Source organism: Eurytemora carolleeae, unplaced genomic scaffold (genome assembly GCF_000591075.1).
Source record: "Eurytemora carolleeae unplaced genomic scaffold, Eaff_2.0 scaffold715, whole genome shotgun sequence".
Taxonomy (NCBI): Eukaryota; Metazoa; Arthropoda; class Copepoda; order Calanoida; family Temoridae; genus Eurytemora; species Eurytemora carolleeae.
This window is the reverse complement of record NW_019396723.1, coordinates 5,542-20,484: the sequence shown is the minus strand read 5'-3', so window position 1 is coordinate 20,484 and position 14,943 is coordinate 5,542. Positions and strand designations below refer to the sequence as shown.

The 14,943-nt window shown below is 33.0% G+C and overlaps 2 protein-coding genes across 2 annotated transcripts; one reads left to right on the top strand and one right to left on the bottom strand.

Moving 5' to 3' along the window:
* Positions 1-2,298: 2,298 nt before the first annotated feature.
* Positions 2,299-13,169, top strand: LOC111707812 (gastric triacylglycerol lipase). The gene is made up of 18 exons (XM_023480973.1): positions 2,299-2,330; positions 3,225-3,391; positions 3,979-4,017; positions 4,194-4,289; positions 4,598-4,653; positions 5,584-5,630; positions 6,008-6,050; positions 6,629-6,680; positions 7,737-7,810; positions 8,693-8,734; positions 9,027-9,161; positions 9,362-9,454; positions 9,508-9,578; positions 9,963-10,039; positions 10,568-10,666; positions 11,055-11,140; positions 12,698-12,770; positions 13,012-13,169. Exons 2-18 carry the CDS (start codon positions 3,229-3,231, stop codon positions 13,143-13,145), a joined length of 1,380 nt encoding a protein of 459 aa, XP_023336741.1. The 5' UTR covers positions 2,299-2,330; positions 3,225-3,228; the 3' UTR covers positions 13,146-13,169.
* Positions 13,170-13,759: 590 nt separating this feature from the next.
* Positions 13,760-14,342, bottom strand: LOC111707822 (uncharacterized protein DDB_G0290685-like). Its single transcript, XM_023480982.1, has 2 exons — positions 14,339-14,342; positions 13,760-14,085 (listed from the first exon to the last, which is right to left on the bottom strand). Exons 1-2 carry the CDS (start codon positions 14,340-14,342, stop codon positions 13,760-13,762), a joined length of 330 nt encoding a protein of 109 aa, XP_023336750.1.
* Positions 14,343-14,943: the final 601 nt, after the last annotated feature.

Here is a 14,943-nt window from a genome sequence, read left to right as displayed (position 1 = left end):
GGGGGAGGGGGTGGTCATGAAAAATATTCTTAAAAATTGACACAAATTAATATTAATATGATTAAACCGATTTAAATCTTTAAAAATTTAACCGAATTTGTTCCTAATTCTAAGTAACTATTAATTTGAAGCGTTTTATGTCCAATTTTTTCATTTTTTATCTGTTTCCCAGCTGAGTAGAACATATCGTTGTTATTCTTATGTTTTGAAAAGATGTAATTTCTCTCAATTCTTTTATAACCCCTGCGGCATGAATCAGCAAATCAACTTATGCAGAAAACCTCAATTAAACATTATCAATTATCAAATTAATACCAAACAGATCAATTTTTAGACAGAAAAGTAAGAATAACCCGTTCATGACTGCTTGATCAGATTAAGGTTGGAAGGTACCGTTTAAACTTTTGTGTTATTTTACAGTTTCCCAGGACTTACATTTTTCTATTAACCTCACTCCAGGAGTATGAGGAGCATTCATTCTTTCTTCCTTTCTTTCTTTCTTTTATCCTTTCATCCTTTCTTTCTTTCTTTCTTTCTTTCTTTCTCGAACNTTCATCCTTTCATCCTTTCATCCTTTCATCCTTTCATCCTTTCATCCTTTCATCATTTAATCATTTTATCCTTTCTTTATTTCATTCTTTTATCCTTTCATCTTTTCATCCTTTCATTCTTTCACCCTAGCTTTCATCCTTTCATTCTTTCATCCTTTCATCGTTTCATCATTTCATCCTTTCATCCTTTCATCCTTTCATCCTTTCATCCTTTCATACTTTTATTCTTTCATCCTTGCATCCTTTTATTCTTTCATCCTTGTATCCGTTCACCCTAGCTTTCATCCATCTTTTCATACTTTCATCCTTTCTTTTTATACAAAGTATACTATAGTATATATAGTTGGTTGGAATGAGTTATTACTGCTGATATCATAGGGAGAGATAGAAACAACTCAATTACAATAGTATTAGGGGTGCCTGCACCTTTAGGGGCCCTGGATACACTTCAAATTCAACCATTGATTTTTAGGCCTTTGTTTAATTTTAAGTAGTTTTTAAGTTGAACGTATGTACAAGTCGAAATTTCAATTCCACACAAACGTTGAAAAAGGTTTTTAATCATGTACATTTTACAGATACATTCATTCTTCCTTGTTACAGTGACTTTTTAAAAGTCGTTCTTGGTTCTTTATTCTTGTTTATATAGCCATGATCCTTGAACGGAATTAATCCCTGTTTATTAACAGGTTATGGTCGGACTGGTACAAATCTAGGTAAGGTTTCATATTCCCTGACATTCTGAGATAGCAGTTAATTACTATATTGCAAGTTATTTGTGTATCTTATAAAGGTGCTTTTAAACCATCCGAGATGTAATTGATGGACCAGAATAGTATGTGAAAGGGGTTCCAGAGCCCAGCTCAGGAGTGTAAACCAGCGTGCGCCCATACAACGCCTGAGGAGAACTCATTCCATAGGATTTGTCACACCGCACTAGACCTGGCGCAAATACCACCTAGGTGGTCATATCAACACAGGCACTCACACACTCACTCACACACACACAATAATGGTTTGATAAAGAGATCTCCATACATGATTATGCAAACTAGATAAACAGAATGCATGAACTAAGAAGGCATGTTTATACAAGGCACCAGCAGGAGGGAGACAAATCTACAAGAATTGGATTAACACGGGTCCATGAACAGAACCCTGGAGAACACCCAATGTTGGAAAACAGTGTTTTCTCGCCACCCCGGGAGATTTGAATAATTTACCTATTTATTTCTGAGCATGCATTGTGCTTAGTATTGCCGTAAAAATATGAAAGTAATAATTAAGTTAGGGTTTAGGTTCTAATTAAGGATTTAATTATGTTATATTATCATCTTAATTAGGTCATAAACTGTTCAACAATATCCCCCCTAAAACCACTCCTCAAAACTTCTGATGAGGTTTAAATTATTTAAATATAGGAAGTTGAATTGTAAGAATTTAGTCTACAAAAAATATCCATTTTTCGTCATCTGTAAATTATGTTCACAAATGTTTTATTGCACAGACGCAATAAAAAGCACAATCTTTAAAAAATGTCTCATTTTACAACTAAAGGGTTAAAATTCTGTTCGTGTTATTTCTAGGACTCCATCCATTAAAGTTTTTATTTACGAGCTAAAAATTCTCTTATTCTAACAATTCATTAATTTCTGTATAAAAACGTGTTTTGTCAATGGAAGATAAAAATTTGTTTATTATTGTTTATTTTGATAAACAATATTTATCTTATCTTATTGATTTGATTAACAGTTGAAAGAGGAAACTGGTGGAAAAAAGGTAAATCTATTAAGCTAGGCCATCAGGGCGCTTCGCGGCCAAAATTTTCCGAAAATAAAATTTGTTGAAGACATGCATCTATAATTCCATGAACATGTGTGGTCCCATAAAAAATTTGGGCCGATTGGTTCAGCCGTTTTGACGTTTATTGGATTCACACAGACAAACAAGCTAGCAACGTATTATTATAAATTCAAAATCTTAAAGAAACTGTAGAGGTAATTATTTGCAAGGGCAGAAAAATAGAATCTTATTCCCCTTTAAACCATTAACTAATCAAGGCCATTTATCTGCTGGTCTTTGCTGGAACCGTCCTACAGATTATAAAAAATCACAGAGAAAGTGTTTCAAAATTATAGATCAAATTTCTACTTTAAATTATGTGTCTGCCCCTTTTTTGGTTATACAGTGATAACCAGAAAACTCTGAACTAGGAAGACGACTTTTAAACTCAAGTCAGGACTTAAACTAGTTCATTTAACATTATGCATTATACATATAAGCTAGCTCAATAAACATTAGACATAGTGAAATAGTGTTTTGCTAAGTTACTAATAAAAATATTTGCTTTGTAGCAATATGAAAAGGCTTAATTATTGCTATAATGTCGTCATTCTATTCCATTTTTTCTGGTTATCACTGTAATGTAATTTCAAGTGACTTGCCATGTAAAAAGGGGATAATCGAGGACAGAGAACTCCGTTTGTTTATCGGTGAAATGGGATAGAAATATTTTTTCTACAACTTTTAGAAAGTAAATATGAATGCTTCTTAAATCTAAAACAGTTTGCAATCAAAGTGTAGATTAATTACAAGAATTTCTTCAGATAATTAAGGATAAATCCGTCCTCCTAGGATTAAAGAGTTGAAAATCATATTAAAGTATTTATTTAGGAAAATGTTAAAATCCGCCATCTTGCTTCTCTTCGGATCTGCCCTCCTTACGAATGTTTGTGGGGATGAAGACGACATATACATGGATTTCTTGACGGAATCTAATCATCGGGAAATCCCCGAAATGACCGTACCACAGCTGATAAAGTATTGGGGATATCCTGTAGGCAAGTTTTCAATGTAATATCAAAATCCAAAATATAATTAGAATAGAACGGATACAACTTAGAATATATAATAAGAATAGAACGGATACATCTTAGGAAATAGAATAATAAAAGAACGGATATAACTTAGAATATATAATTAGAATGGAACGGATACAATTTAGAATACAGAATTAGAATAGAACGGATACAATTTAGAATACAGAATTAGAATAGAACGGATACAACTTAGAAAATATAGTTAGAATAGAACGGATACAATTTAGAAAACATAATTAGAATAGAACGGATACAATTTAGAAAATAGAAATAGAATAGAACGGATACAATGTAGAATAAAGAATTAGAATAGAACGGATACAATTTAGAAAATTTAATTAGAATAGAACGGATACAAGAGATACATCGTAGAATATAAAGTTAGTAAAGAATTTGATTAACTTATACCATAGAATTAGAAATATTAGTAGATATAGTTTAGAAAATTGAAAAAGAATAGAATACTGAATGGACAATGGACAGACAATGGACAATGGACAATGGACAGACAATGGACAATGGTCATTAAATCGAATTTTCTTTTTTAGAGGAGCATTGGGTAACTACAGAGGATGGATACATTCTTGGTCAGTAAATAAAAACATTAAAAAAATTAAATATATTCAAGGAATTATTGACATATCTGAGTTAGTTACCAATTAATGATTAAAGCACTTTTATCATTTTTTTTTATAAAATAAAAATTTACCGTTTTAGAAATGGAAAAACTTTTTTGCAATCTTTATAGAATGAATATGCATAGGTCTGCACAGGATACCGTACGGTAAAGATGGATTAGATGTACATGATGAACCTAGACCTGTTGTGTACATGCAGCACCCCCTTACTGCGTCATCAGGGATACAATGTAAATAATAGAATCAAAAATTTTAAGAAGAAAAAATCATGATTCACTGGCTTGGGAACCCAGCGTTGCCCAGGGTATTCAAAATTACTCCCGCCGGTTACCCGCACTTGGTCGACCCAATCAACTTAGAATCTTAAAACCAAGCTACGAACATTCCCGTGGTTCTCCCGAGTTCCCCAATCAAAATTTGATGGATTTAAAGGGAACAGTTGTGAATCGGACATGCACCTTTGTAATTAAAGACTCTATTTAAATTTCGTCTACAGTCCCTTTAGACAAAAAAGTTGCATTGAATCTAGGAGCTTGGGTGTTTGGTCCTCCAACCAAATCCCTGGGATTTATTCTAGCAGATCAGGTGATGGAATTATACAGCACTACAAACTAAAATGTACACGCTCTCAAACAAAAATCTAGCAGCATTTTGCCCATTATTTAATTTACCCTAAGCTAGAAACAAGCTCTTTTTTAAAATTTATAGGTCTAGGGCTACAAAAAAGTATCAGTGAGATGTGAGATAAAACCCAAAGTCCAAGACACAGGGCACTTTATAGTTGATTTGATGACTAAGTTTCAGAGTAGTCTATAGATATTCTGATATTGATATTCTGATATTGATATAGATATAGATATACTGATATAGATATTCTGGCCCGTTCGGCTGAGCTTCATTCTGGGGAACGAACGGAATTATCAAGAACGATGCCATTGTTCTGAAAAAAAAGAATGAACACAAAGAACGCGTTCTTAAATATATAGGAACGATCTATAAATTAACGAGCGTGGAACGAACGGTAATTGTTTGAAAAGAACAGTCTTGAATCGTTAACGTTAAAAATCAAGAATGCATTCTAAATCTAAAGGCATAGAGTCTTTGCCGCAAAATCAAGAACATAAAGAACGGAACGAAAAGGAAGAGGGTGGAACGATTGAAAAAGAACGAACATTTCAACTTAAGGCCCTTGTTCCAGAACAAGGAACAAATAATTTCCAATAAATAGGAAAGCCCCCAGCCCTGATTCTGGGTAAATAAGTGGGAATTCAAAAATATTATTGCGGAATAACCACGGGCAGCCGTAGTACATATGAATTTCCGAGCCGGATCAACCTTTCCGGTTCCTGTTTGTACTGTACCTAGCTATATAAACAGGACTAGCGGTGCAACAAGGTTGACGCGGTCAGACTCTATGCTTCTTGTAGGTTGAATTTACTTTTACTAAAGAGGTGCGTGTAATTAGTAAAAGTCAACTTAAAAAATTTTTTTTTTATTGTTTGAATTATTTCAAAGGGTTATGATGTATGGATGTCTAACAGTCGAGGAAACACATATTCAAGGTCTTGACGCGGTCAGACTCTATGCTTCTTGTAGGTTGAATTTACTTTTACTAAAGAGGTGCGTGTAACGAGTAAAAGTCAACTTTAAAAAAATAATTTTTTTTACTGTTTGAATTATTTCAAAGGGTTATGATGTATGGATGTCTAACAGTCGAGGAAACACATATTCAAGGTCAAGTGATGTAAAAAAATATTAAAAAAAAACATATTTTGAAAAAATATGAATATTATAATATACAGTTGGTGAATTAAAATATCTATGGAATGGACACATTTAAAGCTAAATTTTAACAAATGTTCTTTTTGAAAAAATTAAAAAAATGACGATTCGATTAAAGTAATAATATTTCTTTGAAAAAATAAAAACAATTTTGTAGAAATCACACATATTTGGATCCTTGTGCACTAGAAAGATGTAAGGCAAGTAAAAAAATATTTTGACATCCAAGTTTAAAAGTCTGAAAAAACTTCTATTCTGGTACAGTACAGTACAGTATAGTACAGAATAGTACATTTCAATACAGTACAGTACAGTACAGTACAGTACAGTACAGTACAGTACAGTACAGTACAGTACCAGAATACTGTGGAATAAATGTCGTGTTTTACTGAAGAAGATTTTGTAATAAAAACCGTTGCAACAGAAAAAATGTTTTTAAGAAACAGTTTAATTGCAATTTACAAAATCCTTCGGCGACATTTTAAAATAAAAAAATAAAAATTGAATTTCACTGTTTTAAGGCCCTCAATGCATTAAAAAGAATTGACAAAAACTTAAATTTTCTAACCCATTTATCTTTGTAACCTGACTGCATACACCTATGATATTTTAAACTTAAATTGTTTGATCTAACAGAATTGATAGTTTGATATATCCAAGGTCTACGACATTGGGTTGCAAAGTTATAGAAATTAGAAAATCAAAGTTTTTGAGCTCAAATTCCAATGTTTAAGTTTCAAGAAGTGTCTTATGTTATTTATTTTTATTCTTGTTCAAGGAGTTCTGGGATTTTGATTGGCACGAAGGAGGTCTTTATGATGTCTCTGCTGGTAAATAAAACAGTAGTTGTACTCTATCTAAAGGAAAAAGCAATGCAAATTGAATGGTTGTCGTCTTTTCGGTGTTTGGTACTTTCCAAAAGACATTTTCTCAAGTGGCAACTTCCCAAGGGTATTGTCCCAAGTGGCAAATTCCTAAATATGCAATTTTTCAAGCGGCAACTTCCCAAGTCTGTCCTAGCCGCAGCGCTCGGTCCCCCCAGCCTGTTCTAGCCTCGGCGCTCGGCCCCTAGCCCATCCTAGCCACAGCGCTTGGTTTCCATTGCAGCCTGAGACATCTCATAGGCCTATCATAACCTTTGGGAAGTTGCCACTTGGGAAATTGCACAATTGAAAAGTTGTCACTTGGGGAAATTGTCACTTGGGAAGTCGCCCTTGGTAAAATGCTCTGGGAAAGTACCTAGCACCGTGTTTTCTCACCATTTATGCTTTATGAGTAATATAAAAGTTTGTTTACAAAATTAAATCTTCCACTCAAAAACATTTGTGACATATTCCTAAAAGAAAACCCAGTTTTACGAATGTAGGTTCGTTTTATTTATTTCCAATTCTGCACTCTGTAAACCTATACATTGAAGAAAACCCCTGACACTGTAAAAATATACTATAGAAACCCATGTACACATTTAAAAAAACTGTACACTGTAAAAATTAACTACTACACTGTAAAAAATCTTTGCACTCTAGAAAACCAAGTACACTGTAAAAACAGTTTTACAATATGAAAACCCACTAAATACTGTAAAAAGATTGTAGGCTATAAAGAAAACACCTTTATACTGTTAAAGACCTTTACATTTCAGTATCTGTATACAGATACATTTATTTTAGCAATAAACTTTATCTTATCTTATCTTATCTGAGCTGAACTGACCTTTACATTCCTAGTTTGTACACCCCCGCCCCCCGTACATAAACTATACTGACAGACATACGGCATGGGTCAATATAGTTGGCCTAGCTCTGCAATTTACAATTACTTAAGTAGCAATTTTGCATGGGGTCCATTGTAAATAAAACTCACCTGTACCGTATGTACACTCTTAGGTATTGACTTTGTTCTGAAGAGTACAGGAATGGAACAAGTTAACTATATTGGACACAGCATGGGAACAACGCAGGTAAAATAAATTGATCTTAAAGGGAGTGTTCGCGAAAAATGGAAGAGGGTATAGGCTTACGTCTAAAAATTATCGATGGTGATTACTACTGATCATACTTCTATCTGTTGCGTCTATAAGGAGAAAATTGTTAAAAACTACTCTTACCGTTGAACGTAGTGTCCATAAAAATTCAGTCAATTGCAACATACGACTGAGATCATAAAAAAATCAATTTAATTCCTGACAAATCATTCAATATTACAACCTATAATCATCTAAAATTTTTCGACGCATTCGTGTATAGTTGATATTTCATAATACTTTTTATTTTTATGATCTGAGAGTTACTTTTGAAAACATTTATTGGATAAAATTATCCAATAAACGTCAAAACGGCTGAACCGATCGGGCCCAAATTTTTTTGAGACCTCACATGACCCCAAGGAAGGTTTATGGATGGTTAGAATTACAAAAATTTGTTCTCAAAAATTCTTGATTTTTGTCAAATATTTTAAAACTCACAAAATAAATATAATCAAATCCGCAAATTTGTTGTATTGTTTTAAATTGTATACAAGAAGAAGATGCTCACAGATAGAGCCACAATTAAAAGTTGAAATAGAGGTTGGAACGGAAGCACTCTTAAAGCATGGTAAATTAATAAAGAATATGAGATGGATTAAGCCTGAGAAATTCATATAGGCCTTTTATATTTTTGGTGACAACATTTTGGTGTTCTTAATATACAATTTTTTAGACCAATAACATATAGTTCTAAGGTTGATTCGAGCAATAACCTAATAAGCTGTAATTCAGTATGCACTCAATTCAGTATGATCTTATCTTGTAAAAAATATTTTGAGCCTGGTGATTAAGAAATTCAAAATATAATTTTTTCAGTATCTTGTTCTTTTATCTTCGAGGCCTGAATATAATGAGAAGGTAAATATCATTTTAGTACCATTAAATCTATCATCCGTAATACTGAGACAAGGAAGAAAATTGATAGAATTTATCTCTTTTCAAAATAAAAAAACGAGTATATCTTCTTTATTGTTGCTCAGATGAATGTCATAAAAAGGGTAGAGTTCTATTTTTAGATAAAACTTGGTGTTCTTCTGGCTCCTCCAGCATATATGAGTCATGCATCCAACCCTATATTTTTAGATAAAACTTGGTGTTCTTCTGGCTCCTCCAGCGTATATGAGTCATGCATCCAACCCAATATTTTTAGATAAAACTTGGTGTTCTTCTGGCTCCTCCAGCATATATGAGCCATGCATCCAACCCTATATTTTTAGATAAAACTTGGTGTTCTTCTGGCTCCTCCAGCATATATGAACCATGCATCCAACCCTATATTTTTAGATAAAACTTGGTGTTCTTCTGGCTCCTCCAGCGTATATGAGTCATGCATCCAACCCAATATTTTTAGATAAAACTTGGTGTTCTTCTGGCTCCTCCAGCATATATGAACCATGCATCCAACCCTATATTTTTAGATAAAACTTGGTGTTCTTCTGGCTCCTCCAGCATATATGAACCATGCATCCAACCCTATATTTTTAGATAAAACTTGGTGTTCTTCTGGCTCCTCCAGCATATATGAGTCATGCATCCAACCCAATATTTGATATTGCAGTCTGGGCTGGAGACGTAGAGGTAAACACACAAAAATTTTCTTCTTTTTTTCATTTAAACTTTTAATTTTTTAGATTCTGTATCATTTGTTTGGATTTTATGAATTTCTTCCACACTATGATATTATTTCATGGTTTGCTCACAGGTACATGCATTACAACAGAAGCAAATTGCTAATTCCGCAAACCAGAATTGCAAAAGATTTTGCTAAATAAATTTTGCAAAACAAGCGCAAACTGCTCAATGAGGGTATTTTTTATTATTATTTGATTGGATCATTCTGCACAATTTTGGCAAAATGCGTAATTTTGATATTGTATAGAGGCCAATCAAAAAGCTAGAATCTACAGTGGGAAGCCTAACACTATCATACAGGAAGACTTTTCTTTGACTCAAGTTATGATTCCAAATATAGTCCAATGAACATTATACATAGCAAATGTGCAGTGTACACAGACCCAGTGATTTTCAAACTTATCAGATTGTTTAAACTTTAGTTTAGGAGTAAATGTTTTATTTTATTTTCTAGTTTCTGTGGCGATGAACATCCATTGACGAGTATTCTTTGTACCAACATTGGTTTTCTTATCCTTGGCTTCAATCCAGGTTGGAAAAATATATCCTGTACATGCAGGGGTACCCACAAAGCTTGATGATGAGCTGAAACAAAACCAAGATATTAAGTTTGAATCGGGACCTCTGTATATATTAGATGAAATCTTTTTGATACTAAGCATTTAATTTACTTACTATTGTGACAAACGAGATATAAATTGTGTACATGTAGAATGTATGCAACCCTCAATGTTAAAACATATTTCCCCAATGCATTGCAACAGTACGTAATTTCTCCAATGGTACATAAAATAATCTTATTTTATGTCGATTTTACTAAACTTAATTCACATAATTTTACGTTATATGTGCATCTTAGTTACGTAATTTGGTGAAGAAGGTATTACCTAAAGGTACCTAACTACCTGACCTTTTATCTTCTCTAGGAGAGTTAAATGGTGCCATGATACCTACCTACCTGGACCATATACCTGAACTATATATATATGAATGGTACTATGATACCTACCTACCTGGACCATATACCTGAACTATAAATATATTATATATATCTTCTAGGAGAGTTGAATGGTACTATGATACCTACCTACCTGGACCATATACCTGAAGGTACCTCAACAAGAACTTTTACCCACTATGCTCAACTCTTTCTATCAGGAATACATACAAGAGAAAATAAAAGTGTGCCAATGGTACGGTATAAGTGGTTAAAGTCTAAAGAGGTTTATTTTTATGGAACTTTACAAAAATGTAAATTAATATACAATGTCTTTCTTTTTTAACAGTTTTCAGGAAAGGTTTAGCGAGACCTATACGAATCCAAATTGATCTGAATAAATGGGAAACCTTATTTACGAGTAAATACAAAAAAGAAACCTAAAAATAAATCCAAAACAAGAACCTATGACAAAAAGCACAAAATTTGAACAAAATAAGCTTGGAATAGGAAAGCACTGTGTCTACGTACTGATCTCTTCAGCTAGTTTTATCTCTCAATATGATGTAATTTTGATAAATGCCGTATCTCTTATATGTCTCAAAATAGAAAATTTTGAGTCCTATGATTTCGGTGAAGCAGAAAATCTGAGAAGATATAATCAGACGACACCATTGCAATATCAGCTAGAGAAGGTATAATCAGACGACACCATTGCAATATCAGCTAGAGAAGGTATAATCAGACGACACCATTGCAATATCAGCTAGAGAAGGTATAATCAGACGANTAACACATCGATAGATAAATATGACATAATTATTTATAGTTGATCAACTCTGCTCATTTTTTTTAGAAATATTTCAAAAAACATTTCATTAGCAATTTTTATTTCTTCATTGTTTTAAATTTGATTGTTGTTCATTCCAGGTTCACATCTCCTCTTGGTGAAGTCTACTATGTGGATGAGAACAGTGTCACTGATGGAAATGGTAACAGCTTATTTTTATAAATGATGCCATTAAATGTAAACATATATAAAAAATCAAAAAACTTAATATTTCTATGATCAGTAATCACTCTTTAGAGAGAGATCCCAATTCTTCAACAAGAGGTTACTTAATAAAAACTAGACAATTAGAATCATAGATTAAATAAAATAACAGATAGGACACTAGATGTTGTCTTTTCAAGATATAGGGATTTATTGATCACAATAACCCTGAGGCAGAAGCCCAAAGGAATTACCTGCAGTCAGCGAAAATCATGCTCTCTCTCTGTCTTGTAGTTTTATGCAGCATGCCCCAGAGTTATTGAGAACAAAAAACCCTAAACCTTGAAAAGACTACATCTAATGTCCTATCTGTTATTTTTAATTCTAATTAATATATGATTAAAATCTTTACATCATTTATAGGGAAACAGTTCAACAAAATGGCCGTTTTACACTTTTTTCTAGTAAATTCCTCTCTAATATATATTCTATTCTCTTTGGTTTTAACTAATGTAAGATATGAATAAAAACGGGATAACCAACATTTTCATTTTTCGTTTTCTCCTTCTCTTTTATGTCTGCAGGGTAAAAATTTAGCATAATTTAACATAGTTAAAGAAAATTCTTATGTGACATACTATTATAAACATGGCTCTTATAAAGAAATAACCAATAAACTGGGGAATAGGAAGACGACATTAAAGCAATACTGAAGTCCATTTGATGTTTTTACAATGTTTTTACAATTAGCTTTACTAGTAAGTTATTACATCACTTAATAATTGAAATGGGTTTGTTTACTCTGCACAATTGCTGTGTCTTATACTTCTTGAACCAAGTCATAACTTGAGCTAAAAGACAACTTCGTATTCCAGAGTTTTCTGGTTCTTATTGTATCAGATTATTTAATTTGTTCATCATTTTCGTCTGAACTTTGTTTCCTTTTTGGCATTTTTCTTTATAAAATTCAAAATTACAAAGAAATTGTTCTAAATGATATGGTTAGAATCCTGTTCAAAGACTTTTTTTAATTTTAGGCATAGATTAATTAAAATAACAAATACAACACAGATTTAAGTGTTTTCGTTCACAAAAACCCTGAGGCAGAAGCCCAAAGGAGTTACGGGTAGTCGACGTAAAACAGGCTTTCTCTCGCCAACATCGCGTAACTCCTTTGGGCTTCTGCCTCAGGGTTAATTTGAACGAAACACACATAAATCATGTCCTATCTGTTACTTTAATTAATCTATGATTTTAGGTTACTGCTCCAACAGCTATATTTAAAGGAGACCATGACAGTTTAGTCAGCTTAGATGATGTTGAGATCCTAGGTTAGACAAATATTATAATTTTTTACCAATTTATCATTTTTAAGGGGCATTTTTCTAGAAGAGAGCCAAAGATTAACATAACATTTTTTCTCCATCTTCATACAAATCAAAAATAGTATTAAAAGTAGTAAATTAGTTTTTCATCTATCAAAATATTTGTTACCTCTAAAATCTTTAAAATTTAATGGGGTGGAAGGTTGTTCTTGAAACTAATCGTAGCTTACATAACTACTGATTTTAGTGAATAGATTACCGAATGTTGTGTTTGATCATCTCGTTGAAATCACTGGCTGGACCCATACATCATACATCATAGCTACTAACGCTGACCAGCTGATTTATAAATATGTTGTTGATTTGTTAGAGGAATATTAGATCATTAAATTGGAAAGGAATTGAGTATTTGTCACAAACTCTGATTTTATAATCCCTTTAGCTCTTTGCAATGCAACCCGATTCTTGACACTATATATTCCATTAGATCAAATAGTCTAACTTTGAAATGAGTTAAACCCTCAGATTGCAAAGATATAGGGATTCTAATATTTGAGTTTCTTTATCAATCTTTTAAGGAACTAAAATATAGCTATAAACAGAAATATTGAACTTTTTAATATTTACAATAAAACCAGTATCACAGGAAATTAAGTACTTTGTTTTGATTCTTAGAGCTTTTTTGGCATTTTTTGATAAAAATGCAAAAATCAAAATATCCGTCTTGGAACACTGAGTTTAGAAACGTTAAATTCGTAAATCTCTTGAAAAATATGTAAATTTTAACAAAAAAACAAAGAAAATTGTCAAGAGCATCAGAAAAAACTAGTTTTTTAACCTTAGCAACGGACAAATGATAAAACCTGTATCCCTCTCATCTTTTTTCCACTCTCATAGTTAATTGTTAGTGTTTCCTTCATGTGCGTCCTCATTGTTAGTGTTTCCTCCTTGTACCGTCCTCATTGTTAATGTTTCCTGCATGTGCGTCCTCATTGTTAGTGTTTCCTCCTTGTACCGTCCTCATTGTTAGTGTTTCCTCCATGTGTGTCCTCTTTGGTGGTGTCTCCTCCATGTGCGTCCTCATTGTTAGTGTTTCCTCCATGTGCGTCCTCATTGTTAGTGTTTCCTCCATGAGTGTCCTCATTGTTAGTGTTTCTGCCATGTGTGTCCTCTTTATTGGTTTCTCCTCCATGTGCGTCCTGATTGTTAGTGTTTCCTCCATGTGTGTCCTCTTTGTTGGTGTCTCCTCCATGTGCGTCCTCATTGTTAGTGGTTCCTCCGTGTGCATCCTCATAAATATTGTTTCCTCCGTGTGCGTCCTCTTTTGCAAGAGAGAATGTTAATAATGTTGTTGCAGTTGATATTTTTTTTAATTCGAAATTTTTAATTTTAGAATTGTATGGAGAATATAGTGTGACAATTTAACTCGTTTTGCAATACGGTTCACTAGACAGAATGAGCACACGCGCCTCTGCCCCTTTAGTAAAAGTAAATTCAACATATATGAACCATAAAGTCTGACTGCGTCAACCTTGTTGCACCGGCTAGTCAAAATGTATCTCTGCTTTACTTACCCATTGTCCGGGCGATACAGAACAAACTGGGACTGGAAAGGTTGACCCGGCTCGGAAATTCATATGTACTACGGCTGCCCGTGTACAGGTCAAACTTTACTGGAACGGCTTAGCTCTTCTAGTGGTTTATGCACAAATATGAGAGAAACAGATTATTGCTGCTAGAAATTCAAAACATTTTTGTTCTTCTTAATAGCTCTATGACTTGTTTCCTCAACGTTTTATTTATGAAACAATAAATTAACTAAAAATTAAAATTAAAAAAAAACGAAATATTTTTATCTTTGTAGCCCGATTCTCAGCTCTCTTAATGGTACTGTTGTGAATCGGGCACTACCATCTTTGCATGAAGGGTCACTTAAAGTTTCGCTTACAGTCCCTTTAACTTCACTTTATATCAATATCACTACATTGTTGTAAATATAAATACTACAAACAATTACTTTTCTCAAGTGTTTCATTACTTTTACTTAACTTCTCCCATAGGAATATATATACACAAACAGACACACACTAGATTCTAACAGACACAAAACAGACATACACTAGGTACTCACAGACACACACTAAGTACTCATGAACGCACAAACAGACATACACTAGGT